The 12848-nt window shown below is 41.5% G+C and overlaps 1 protein-coding gene across 5 annotated transcripts in view; it reads right to left on the reverse strand.

Annotated features, from left to right (window-relative positions):
• The window catches only part of LOC118447992 (uncharacterized), a 63358-nt gene that overhangs the window by 12427 nt on the left and 38083 nt on the right, over positions 1-12848 (reverse strand). For 3 of the 5 annotated variants that reach the window (XM_035880655.2, XM_035880666.2, XM_085658929.1), the window contains 2 exons: positions 6045-6155; positions 2869-2982 (listed from right to left, as the gene is read on the reverse strand). In XM_035880655.2, the coding sequence (XP_035736548.1) occupies positions 2869-2938 (70 nt within the window). In that variant the 5' untranslated portion in view covers positions 2939-2982; positions 6045-6155. The remainder of the gene's footprint in view (positions 1-2868; positions 2983-6044; positions 6156-12848) is intronic. The other 2 variants (XM_035880686.2, XM_085658930.1) reach the window with 2 other exon arrangements.

Here is a 12848-nt window from a genome sequence, read left to right on the forward strand (position 1 = left end):
GCTCGACTCTACGTTTGCACGAAACAAATTGGAACGTTTACTCGAAGTCGCGAAACTCATCGAAGATAAACTAACTAACTACGTCCAAAATTGGATAACTTTATCGTCACTCGAGAAAAGGATATAGGCGGATGGATAGATGAATGGATAGGATAGAAGAAGGTGAGAAGCTCTCGAAGACCGTCCCAACGCGAGATTTCCATTTTCGGGACATAAATCAAAATCCGTCATCGATCCGCACTCGATGCCGAGCTACGCTATACCTTTTTCACCGCCTTTTTCTTACGATGGCTCCGGGATGGCTGGCGGTATTTTAAGAAGAAAAGTAAATAACGAACGTTCGAAATGGGCAGCGATAAGGAGCTCGCGAGTAGAAGGTCGAAGCTTGAGGCATTCGAAAAGTTTTCCTCGCCCACCGGTCGGTCGGTCGGTCGGTCGGTCGGTCGGTCGGTCGGTCGGTCGGCCAGCCACCGAAGAAACAAGACCGAGATCCAGACGTTTCTTTCTCTCGCTCGCTCTCGCACTCTTTCCCTCATTATAACCGGAAACTTTGGTAATTAGCTAAACTCGTTAAAATTTATAAAGCACCGGCCTGATGAACACGAACGAATATAAGTAGAACATTGAAGAAAAAGTCGAAATTGTTAAGAGGCAGACTCTTTCTGATTTATTTTTGAGACTTAGACGCGACCGAAGCGAAACATCCGTCGTCGCTTCTATAATGAATCGACTAGGTCGTTGGGGATGTTATGCGTTATCGACGAGGAGGAACGACATTTTGAGACACGACCATTGCGATATAGGGAATCAAAATGAACGTTCTCGCTCGTTAATTGCGAATTTTATGTTATTAAAGTGCTAATGGAGTTATAAAAGCCGACCGAGGGATCAAAGTTCGCTCGAGAAAATACGGAAGCTTTATCCAATGATCGACGAGAGAACTCGTAGGTCGTTTTAGGCGTTCACGTCGCGCGTAATAAGAAAATTTAAAAGCTATCGTATTTGAGATCGACGGATGTGCAATGAAAATTTATTAACGCAATTAAATGGCAAGAAGAAAGAGAAGTACTCTTTCGATGTGCGTGCTAATATCAAGTAGAAACCAGATGGCGAGCGAGCGAAACATCGAAGCGATAAAAATCGTATAATTTTCAAGACTGATTAGATGATATTAAAACTTTCCCTCTTTCTTTCTTTCTTTCTTTCTTTACTCGTCCATCTTTCTCTTGGGTATAATAATTCTACTTGTGGAATTCAATGTGGATACAAATAATGGTGAAGTTCATTAAAGTAATACGGTGCAGTTATTAAAATGAATACCATTTTCATTCGACGTTGCGTTAATTAATGTCCGGATTAATTATCGAAGAACGAAAATTTCCCTTTCGGCATGTCCTTTTGCAATAGAAGATGATAATTAAATAACGGACGAGAAGATCTTCGTCTTCATAAAAGCGAGCAGCTTCACTGCTCATAGAACGAAACTCGTCTCGTCTCGTTATCGTCGAATCAAAGATACCTGAGAAGCTACTGCTAATTATCCCTCTCTCTCTCTCTCTCTCGATTAATCCGATTAAATGGTCTTTTACGTTCGTAACTTTTCGCGTCGATACGATTCGAGAGCCGCATTGATAAACTCCAGGCAGAGAAAAAGAGAGAGCATCGTAAACGCATTGCTTCAATTGTACGTCTCGATAAAGTCGATAAGTGAAACGAACGTCATTACCAGTTACAGAAAATAGCTCCTATCAATGCGAAATCATTAGTAGAAATTAATGTGATTTCTATGGGAGCGTGCTTATGATATATATGTATGTAGATATCTACTATCGGTTATCGGCAATTTCAATATTTACATACATATGTACATATGTGGCAAGCGGTGGGCGACGATTGCCGTTATTACCGCATTGAATACAGTTTTGCTTTTTGGACAGCGAAGAATGCTATAATCAACGCTACAGCATATAGATCGAGTCCATGATGAACGATCATTTCTCCTCGTAAGAACTTTCTATTTTTATATATATATATATATATATATACACACACACACACACACACACACACACACACACACACACACGTCTATTACGATATACTATAAAGCATTAACCATAAAGAATTCGCAATCGCTGAACAAAGAACGAAAGGAGAACGCTGCTCTCCTCCTTATTCTCTTATTTTCCACCGCTGATCAAATATGACGGAATAAAAGCGAAACTTTTTCGAGTGATTTTAGATGACGCGGCGATCGATCGCGGCTCAATAATTTATCTTTCGATCTTGCGAATGAAAGAGAGAAAGAGGAACCAGAGGGGAGAAAAAGAAAAGGAGAAATGAAAGAATCTCGAAAATGTCTGCGTGGAATAATGGCACCTGTTGTACCATGAAATAACAGTGTTCTTTCTCACCGATGACGTTTGCTACCGTGGGTTATTTCGTTGAAACACGACCAATCAGAAAGGCAAATTACACTTTTCTCTTTTTGCTCTTTTATTCCTATTCGCTTTTCTGAATTTCTTTAGCTTTGAAGCTCCATCCGTTGTGGATGTAAAAATCCCTAGAAAAGAGTGAAACATTCGCGCTTATTGGACAACGTCGGGGATAGGCACTTTCGAAGGATCGAAAAATGCCTCGCGTTTGACCAGAGATGACCAACTCTACCGGTTAGATAATAGAAAATAGGATAGGATTTGCATTAAGAGTCCGTTAATAACTTAAGGGAGATAGAGAAATTCATTGTCTTTAGCTTATACGCGGTTGGCGTGGTGAAAATTATATAGCGCTGGATGATCGGCTCTTTAGCATTTTAATTTTAATCTTTCCCTGTGTAAAGGAAAAGATTGTAAAGTTAATGACACCGACCTGTAGGCGTACATGGAGTTCTCGCTGCTTCCACGAGATCTTCGCGACTTCCGGGTGGAGCCTCCAACATCGTCGCACTCCCGAAGAATTTCTTTATGCACAGCAGGCTCAACGCTACAAGAAAAGAAAAGGACGTTACATATCGTATAAACGTATAAATCCTTTCAATCGATTAATTCGGCCTACCTCTGGTAGGTATAATTAATAAAGACACTCGATTAGCATATCAAGTACCTAAGGAAATTTATGAAAGGTCCAAGCTTATAGATGGTGGAATTGGGCGTGCGATCGAGATCAGTTGGAAAACTTTTTGTCTCCCAAAGAAATCGAGATAATTCGTCTTTCGATCCTTTGCTTCATTTCCCCCATACTTTCGCACGAGAGAGTAAAAAGAACAGTGTGTTTAAGCGAAATCGATATTTGAAATAGTTTTATAGATTCGTTCTGAAAACGCTCGATGTAATTTTGTGCGATTTTCCGAAAATACATAGGGACGCATAAATTGATATCGAGATGAAATATTTCTACTAGCTTAAACGACGACGACCCGATATCCTTCGAATCGAGTTATTAATTAGACTTAGTAAACCTAGACCTACATGCAACACCGTCTATAGAAGTTTGATAAAAGATTGAACAAAAATGAGAACCTCCTTTCGGCTCTCTTCGATTCTTGTGCATCTATCTCGTGGATACGATCCTCGTACATTGCGTAAGTCCCTTCAAATTACTATCCTTCACCGACACCCGGTTTCACAGAAATTTCCCATTAATCTCTCAGTCGGTTTCTCTTGGAAATTCCAGAATTTTATGTTATCTCGAGGGCGAGTTAACTCGCCATGTAACAAGCTCGGAGAGCAATGAGAAGCTAGTTTTCAACTAGGAGAAGAAAGTTTCGATTAAGCGAATACCCGTCCTCGAACGAGTCCTCGAAACGGTCGAGTTTTCGGACGATGAACCTATAGAGGTTGGTACACCTATAGGTAACAACTTTGTCTTTCGCGTTATCCAAAGCACTTTGGAAATGTGTATCGAAGTAGGGGCTGGTTACGAGTCAAGTCCAAGGCTCCTGTCGCGGGCATTCTCTTTGCGTCGACCGGTGCATCGCATTTCTCTCGCGTAAGCACCGAGAGAACAACGCGCTGGGATGAAGTGTGTACGCTCGAGAAGCGTTTTAATTAAATTTTCACGACCACAGCCGTGCCGAGAACGTTTCAGACACGTAATAATAATGTAGCCTCGATGTAGGTGGAGGTCGCGTGATATTTCCTGTTTTCGCGTGCGCGACACGTTGTAAGTGTACCTTTCCTCCTCCATCTATTTCCCTCTAGGTATCCCTCTACCTATCCATCCATCTTGTGCTTTATCACGCACACGCAGGCAGGAGAGGGGGTGGGTGGAAGGACGTAGTCGGATAGATTTTTCGAACGTAGCCGTCGACGGTTCTGCATTGAGGAACTAGATGGTGGCTTTTGAACGTCGCTTCCGACACGTCCCCGCAGACTCACGTCCAATTATCAAAGGATTCCTGTCCGAATCGCGATTGATACGATGATGAAAAGGTTCGTTTCGATTTATAAAAGTATGCGCTTTAATATCGTTTATCGCGATGCGATACGATACAATGTTTTAAATCTAAAGTTTCTTTGTTGCAAACTCACGTGAGCAAATCCTTGAGGAAACAACTTTTTCCCATTCCTCTCTTCCTCTTTTTCCATTCTTTTCTTTCGTCGTACCGTCACGTTCGCAGGCAGCAGACACGCCTGCGTAGCTAAACTCGTACATACGCTTATATATCTGGGATATTTGCGCCGTATGCGCAAATTCTTTTCCATCAAAAAAAATTGAGAGAAGCTTTTACGATTCGTAGGTTCGCGGTCGACCCTTGTTGCACACCAGTTTTCTCTGCGGTCGCAAAGGTCTTGTGCCTTAGAAAGAGCAAAGAACGGCATCTACACCCCCGACCTTTTCGATCGAGCTCTGTCTCCTTTCCTTTTTCCCCTTTTTCTTTTATCTTTGAGAAATAGAAAGGAAGACTTTCCTCTCGGCTATCGACTAGATACACGGGAATACTACCACTATTCACCCTTCGCCAAAGGAACCCTAATGGCTATCCTCGCCCTATGCTATATCCACCTTTTAGATCCTTTGTACGGTGGTAGATCGATTTCACTTGCTTTTTCAACAACCTCCGCAGCTAATCTCTTTTAACTTCTTTCTCTTTTCTTTTCTTCCTTTTTCTCTCGAAAAAGCGAAAGACGAATGAACCTTACCGAATATCCATTAAACAGGGAGAAATATCCATTAAACAGATACTCGTGTATCGCGAAAAGATTTCAGAGAAATTTCGCGCCTGTCTACGTTTATGGCAAATTCGAAAGGATAACCCGTTTGATAGATCGTTTAATGATTCGCGCTCGAAAGGTTACGGATCAAAGGAAACGTCCGAGCGATATGATCGAAGAGACCACTTTTGCCGAAGCAGTTTCTATCGTTGCGCAAAAGTAAAAAAAATAGTTGTCAGCTATCCCGTCGATATCTTTGAAAAATGGCCTCCTTCCGAGATTATGTCTAGGCTCTATTTTTATCGATGAGAAATGGTTAGGGGGGGAGGGACCTTTTATAATACTACGTAAGGGATTGTATATTTGTAAGAGCAGAAATAGATTCTATCGTATAGGAATTGGTGGTAAAGCAAAACTAGCGAATAGCTGATCCCGATAACAAAGGTAATACTTTGGCAAACTTTCCGGCACCGAATTGAAACTAACGCGATGCACTAACGTTACATCCATAACGAGTACACGAGTATACACCAGGTATGGGAATATCGATATGTAAGTTTATCCATTTATTTTCATCCTGCGTCAATTGTCAATTATCCTGGACATGCTCGAGCGTGACCATAGAGATATATATCTATTCGTTCGTTGTAAAAAGAAATGAAAAATAATTGCCGATCGATTATTCAATCGTCAGCTTTTATCCCGCCTGAGACGAAGGCGCAGGATCGATTCGCCGGTGGAATAATAAAACGTATAACGTAATCGTAAATAAAACGTGTCACTCGATTTTATTCTGGGCTCTCACGTTGAACCCGTATCCGTATCGGTATATAGCCAGTGGATTAACGAAAATGTCGTATAACGTATGGACTTTCTAAATGACTAGCTTACCCCGCTTCACGTCTCGCCACGTGTTCGTGATTTCGACGGATCTGCTCTGCCCGTTTGGTGTTCACCCATATAGTCCTCTCACATCCTTCCGCCGTCCGATATACCGCGACTCTGGAAAAAATAACGACAACGATAAGGTCGGGCTATTATTTATATAGATAAATAATAGAGATAAAGATTCCCATATATTCGGCCCGAAGGCCGAAAGAGAAATTAAGAGAAACGAGAAAGTTGAATTTCGCCTGTTGTCCATTCAAGCTGAACTATCCTCCGGCATCGTTGCTCGTCGCGTGACAGCTACCGTCGGAAGGTTCATGCGTTATTCATGAAAATCTTGAGAGAGAGAGAGAGAGAGAGAGAGAGGGAGAGGAGAGTGTTCGCGTTTGGTCACGCATACAACACGGTCACGCGCTTGCATCGTTGACGCAAGTAAGTACTTGGGCGAGCAATCTGCTCTAAAGCATGCAACGCATACACGTACGACCAATACGCACGGCTTTGCGGATGTTTTCGATCGGCATACACCATGTATATGCATATACAGCGTGTGTGTATCTTTCATGGCGCACGTCGAGCTACATCGAATTTCGTCATCCAACGATAAAGTACACACGTACAGTATGTCATGCATATGTATTATCATTAACGCGAAAGATAGAACCCTTTTCAGATGGAACGTTTCAAAATTAACTGTTGTCGTATTTTAAAAGTAATTTCTAATCGATAATCCATAATGCTTACACTCGCAATATTTTTTTTTACTCTTTTTATTCTATATTCGTTCCCGTCTAATATGTATAATACTAGTATGTACTATGCATTCTAGCAGCACGTCCAAGCAAACAGAGGACAGAACGTACCTTCCTATGGGCGAATAAGCCGCGAATTCTCAAGTTCCGTAATCGAGTTTCTATTGTTATCATGTAAACGCGTCATTTCTATGGCTGGTGTTATGATTGAATGGCGAACAGCGATGAATAGTTATTATTTAACGAAGCTACGTTCCCGTTCCTGTAGAAACTTTTTTTTTTATAACGTCTTCTTAAAATCATATCGCGTTCGTCGAGTTCTAACGCTTTTTCTTATCGATTAAGTGTATTATCACGAGGCAAACGTAAAATGGAGTTTGCGTTTTAATTTATTTTTCGGCCACAATGATTTTTCTTTCGACTAGGGGCACATGTTTTCCAAGAATTTTCGGAACAATGAGATAAAAGGGGAACGCATAATAACGTATTCGTAAACGTACTGGAAGCAATTAAAAAATGTTGTATTCATTTTTCAACCATTCTTTTAATAGGTTTTATCTTTTCAATGAAATTTCGTAATATAACGCTCGACGCGTTATGAACCCGTTATTTTGCCTTACGACGATTTTCAAAAGAGAAAAAGGGAAAGAAGAAGGAAGAGGGAAGAAAATGTTTGGCTTGGTTTTGTGTTTTATCGGTTTATCGGCCTTCGTACCGACGGCACGCGACAAAAGAACGACTCGTAAGTTGGTTGGAAAATTCAATTGGAAAAATTCTTTCGCGGTACGAACGAGCGAGCGAGCGACCGAACTAAACGAAAGCAAGATCACACTACTGATTGAAGAATCTCAAATTAGTTGTAAATTGTAGGGAGGATCTTTTATCTCTTAACTTGGCTCCCTGCGTGTCCGCCATTCGAGTACCATTCGCTTGGCACAGTTACAAGATAAGGGATACTCGGCACTTCTCCTTAATCTCCACTCTTCCGCCTCGCACTACCGCGCTTTCGCCGTTCGATTCTTTAAGCAAGCCTTTTATTTCGCGGAAGACCGGGTCTTGGCTCTTCTCCGAGAGTTATATATATATATATATATATATATATATATATATATATATATGTATATATATATATATACACACACGCACACACACACATACACGTATGTATGCACGTATACAGGCAACGGAAGATCGGAGCAACGTGAAACGGAAAAGATCAAGTTGCGTGGATTCGATAAATCTGACTTGGTTCTCGCATCGATCAACTGGCGAGCAAGTCGACAAAAGTTTCTTCCGTCGACCTGTTATGCGCGGACGGACAAAAGTTTGCGAACGAGAAAACAACGTTTCGTCGAAACAAAGGACGGATCGTCGCATGACCTCATTCGAAAAGTCGACTTTTAGGAACGTTTATCTTATCGAATTAATCGATCCACCTCCGTGATTTGCACCATTGTGACAAAGTGTCGAGGCTATAAGTTGACGGTATTATTGGTCCAACGATCAATCGGACGTCTTCCGGTTTGAATTTCCGGCGAAGAGTATATGGAAGGGACAGTTGCGAAACTTTCTGGACGTAGTAATGCGAATAACTTTCCTTTCGAAGACAGTTCCGAACCGAGAGCAGTATGGTCAGCACAAGCATTCGAGCGATAAGTATAATAGAATTCCCATTAGGATTTTCCTCCAACCTTCGGTCCACCGAGTTCGCTCTCGTACCACTCTCGAAAATCGAAGCAAGGACGATTTGCCCTCAGAATGACGGTTCTTGCGATTAAAATTACTCCTATCTTGCTTTCGGTGAGTTCTCGTTTTGTTTTGTAAAAAAAAACGAAAAAACCAAAAGAAAAGTCGATTGCGAATCGTTCGTCAACGTTCTTTTTGATTTTTGAATAAATATTAATATCTAAGAAGATCACGGACAAAAACTTACGATGTCGATCGATCTTTAGCAGATATCAACGAAATTGTTTGACCAAATTTGATTCGTACTCGTTGGATAGTTCATATCGAAAGAAAGAAATTCGTGCGTGTTTTGCGTTTTTAATCAACGTTCAGCATTCGCTATCGAATGATCGCAAGCCAAAATTAGTTCGCCGAAATTGATCGGTATGCGACCATGACCGATGTATGCTTCGTTTACAGGCCGAATCATGCAGTCGGCTGATAGTAAGAACGACAAAGATCAAGAAAGAACGACACTATCTCAAGTGCTTAACGGCTTAACGGTCCGATCCGATCTCCTACGTTGAGCCATGACCGTTTCCCATGACTATTCCGTTTAAAGGGAAAATTTTCTATTCGTCTATTCGTCGAAGAAAAAAATCATAAGAAAAGAATGAAAGAAGGAAAGAAATAAAAAAGTAAGTTTCGTTTCGTCTCTCCCTTCTTGATTCTTTCGATTTCCTGTATAGGAGTTGACGAGCATTCGAGTTTGAATGGTTTCGAGCAACGCACACATAGCCAAGTATATATATATCTCCCTACTCGTACACGGGAAAGACGTTGTATCATGGAAAAAGGACGAGTTGATAATCCAAAGTACGGAGGAGAATATAAAGCAGACGGCACGCTAGAAAGATCTCATATAAACTCCACCCTCCTACGATGTACACATTTTCCTTCCTTCCTTCCTTCCTTCCTTCCTTCCTTCCTTCCTTCCTTCCTTCCTTCCTTCCTTCCTTCCTTCCTTCTTACCTATCTACCTACCTACCTACCTACCTACCTACCTACCTACCTACCTACCTACCTACCTACCTACCTACCTACCTACCTACGTACGTACCTACCTACCTTTCAGACATCCGCTAAATCTTCAAGAGTGTACACAAACGGCAATTCGTCTTCAAGGCCTTCTAGAAAAGTTGCATCAACGCTTGAAACTCAAGAGACGATGTAAATTGAATCCTAGGAACGTGGGAATGTATGAGCGAGCGAATGTACGAGGATGAAAGTAGGATTGGCCCTTGTGAAAGATAGCGCGAAAACGACTATATACTAATCGTAAAACGTAAGTTCGTTGTTCGCATCTATAGATAGACCACCGTCGTTCCGAGTATCGATGGCCGACGATTAAATTGACGTTGAAAATGAGAAATTCCTATGCGACGCGTTGCGATTAATTAAATTAGAAAAGATACGGTTATTCCTCGTTTCGTGATCGCGGAATAATCGGGACTTGGAAAGATTTCTCGGAGCATCTCCAAAGGCGAAAATAGGGCTAACGAAGAGCTTGATAGGCGCCCCGTAACCCTCTAAGGAGAGGCCTCGGAGAGCCCTCTTGGAGATAATTTGACAAAGGAAAGGTGTCATCGAAGCTCTTTGCCACCGGCTCGTGCATCTTGCAGTCCGTAATTAATCATGACACCCGAACTTCTCGACAGTCCGTAATAAAGACCCGATCCCCCAGGACGATTAAAGTATAATATCGAGAAATGGGACACCGGCTTGCGTCGAATCGAATAAAGATCGCCGTCGAGATGAGACTTATCTAGAATTTATTAACCAGATACATATTAATGCGAACGATGATCGATTTAACAAGACGACAAGTTTAAAAGAGGTATCTCCTTGAATGAAACACCGATGATTGGAATAGAGTTTCGAAAAGAATTTTGGGCGACGCGACATAACGCGTACGTGAAATTTATTAAGTGTCTCATAGCGACACTTAATAAAGAAATATCCTTTGTCATTACTAGACTATGTTGTCATCTTCGGCAGCCTTAGGATGTGGCTTTAATTAATTTTATAAAAGGATCGGCTTTTGGCTCGCACAACAATACCAGGCAATCTTCTTTCTCGAGCCACGCTCGAGATTCGGAGCGAGACGGAATTCGAAGTATACATTCGTCCTCCCTTCCCTTCGTTTCAATAGCTTTCCGCAGATTTGGCGAATAATCCTTTTTAAGAAAGTTATTCGCAGAAAGGATTATATTTTTTTGCGCTCGTACGTAATGTAACAACGTTTTAACTTTTCAGAACTGAACGTCGTTGCCCGTTCGAACGTAACCATAACGTACACGAGCGACCCAATTAACGTTGCTTCATTCTCTTCGTAATGGCTCATATTATTTATATAACAAGTCGGAACCGCGAGCTAGACGAAATTTACTGTTTGGCGTGACCGCACGTATAGACTATGATTGCGTGTTCCTTTCTAAATACTTAAATAGATTTATACGCTGCCAGTTATTGCGTCCAACATAATCCGTGCTAAGAGGGAAATTTCCATTTCGTGGAAAAACGAAATGTTCCTTCTGTATGCACGCTCGATTGGGTATTATTAATTATCGACCGATTATGCTTTTTACGATTCGATAATTTTAACCATATCTACGTTATTATCGTACATTTTCTTTTTTCTCGTTAGACGCAAAATAATAATAAAATAAAAGTGATCGTTGAAACGGCGCAAAATATATTAATTTGAAGCCAAATGGTTTTGCTCGAATATATTGCCCTATTATAAGATCTTTATAAAATCATTTGAATTAACAACGAACTAATAATACGACAACGGGCTAATAATATGACATTCTTCCTTCTTATTTCTTTTCTTTCGATCTCGCTGCGAAAATCGATCCGTCCGAAGGGCTCCTAATTTTTCTCGAACCTATCGTCGAGGGGTCGACGAGCCCTCCGACAAAGGAACCTTCTACCTTGGGCACGATATCGCTCATCCTTCTTCTCCTTGCTCCGAGCTAAGCATTATCGACTGGTATTTTATTTCTTCCTCGATAGCCAAGATACCGATTTTTCTCTCGCCGAATGACGTCGAATCCGGACGATAAAGCCGACGATGACTACGTTTTTAACTGGTTCGGGTGCGTCGGACTCTTGCGACGAGAGGCTCCGTTAAACGATTCTTACCTTTTATCTTTCTAAATTTTCAATATGTCCATTCGCATTGTCCATTTTTACGTAAAATCCTCGGTATACGATGTTAACGTGCCATTGTTATTCGAAGCCCTTTGAAAATAATAATCGACGAAGATCCTTCCGAGGAAGTTCATCGAATAATTTCAAATCCAAGCAGATTTCCAGCCAGCAATCGCCTTGGCGCGCCCTCGTAAGAAGCTTAAGACTTTCTTGCTTGCACACGTGCTCCTTCCTTCCGTCCTACATTTAGGAACCTATATGAGGATTTGTAAGCGCACGCACACATCTGGCTACGTGACACACCGACGTAAGGTACGGATTTAGACCGATAGACGCCATTCGCGGTAATGGTAACTCTGATGTATCGACGGATTACGAGATCAGCCGAGCGCCAGGCAGAGTGCTATCTCTCTCTCTCTCTCTCTCTCTCTCTCTGCTTTCGGATGAGCGAGAAAGAAATAAGACCAGTGCTGGCTTTTAACGAAAAGTACGAGCACGCTTTGTCCAAGTATTACCTACCTTCGCAAAGCTTGACTCGATAGCAAAAAAACCGACCTATAGACGGAATGAACTTCACACTATCGTTCGCTTTTACTCGAAGAATATTTAAATTGTAAACGTACGGCGAAATGCAGGTCGTAAATACATGTGTACGTACTTACTTACCTACGCATCGTTCGTTTACTTACTTATAAAGTTATTTCGTTCGAACAAGGAATTCTCGAGAAAGCCAAATTACCTGGCTTTTTATTCCAAAGAATATAGGCGAAAAGCGGAAAATAGAAGAGCCGATAAACACGTCGGTTCCAGGATGGTAGAAGGTACGCGATAATAGGATGCGAGAGGCATCGTATTGTGCCGAACACAATGAAGCTCTCGTTTGAACGTTTCCCAGGCGAATGCCTCTGGCAGTTCGTCCTCGAATTAGAAAAGCAAACGCCTTCGAGCACAAGTATCGTATACGGTACAATGAAATCTTTCGTATTAAAAGCATCGTCTTGATATATCTTCTTTTTTCTTTCCTACTTCTCTACAGATAATTGATCGTTTGCTTCGACGATAACTCCCCCTGACGTTCCTTCCTGTGACTCGTCCTGTGATCGTTAGCTTTCGTTGTCTCCTTTTTTCGAATTAGAAAAATTTCTATCTCTTTCGTTTTTTACTTTAAACCATT

This window comes from Vespa mandarinia, chromosome 8, assembly GCF_050613455.1.
Source record: "Vespa mandarinia isolate Hongniang chromosome 8, ASM5061345v1, whole genome shotgun sequence".
NCBI lineage: Eukaryota > Metazoa > Arthropoda > Insecta > Hymenoptera > Vespidae > Vespa > Vespa mandarinia.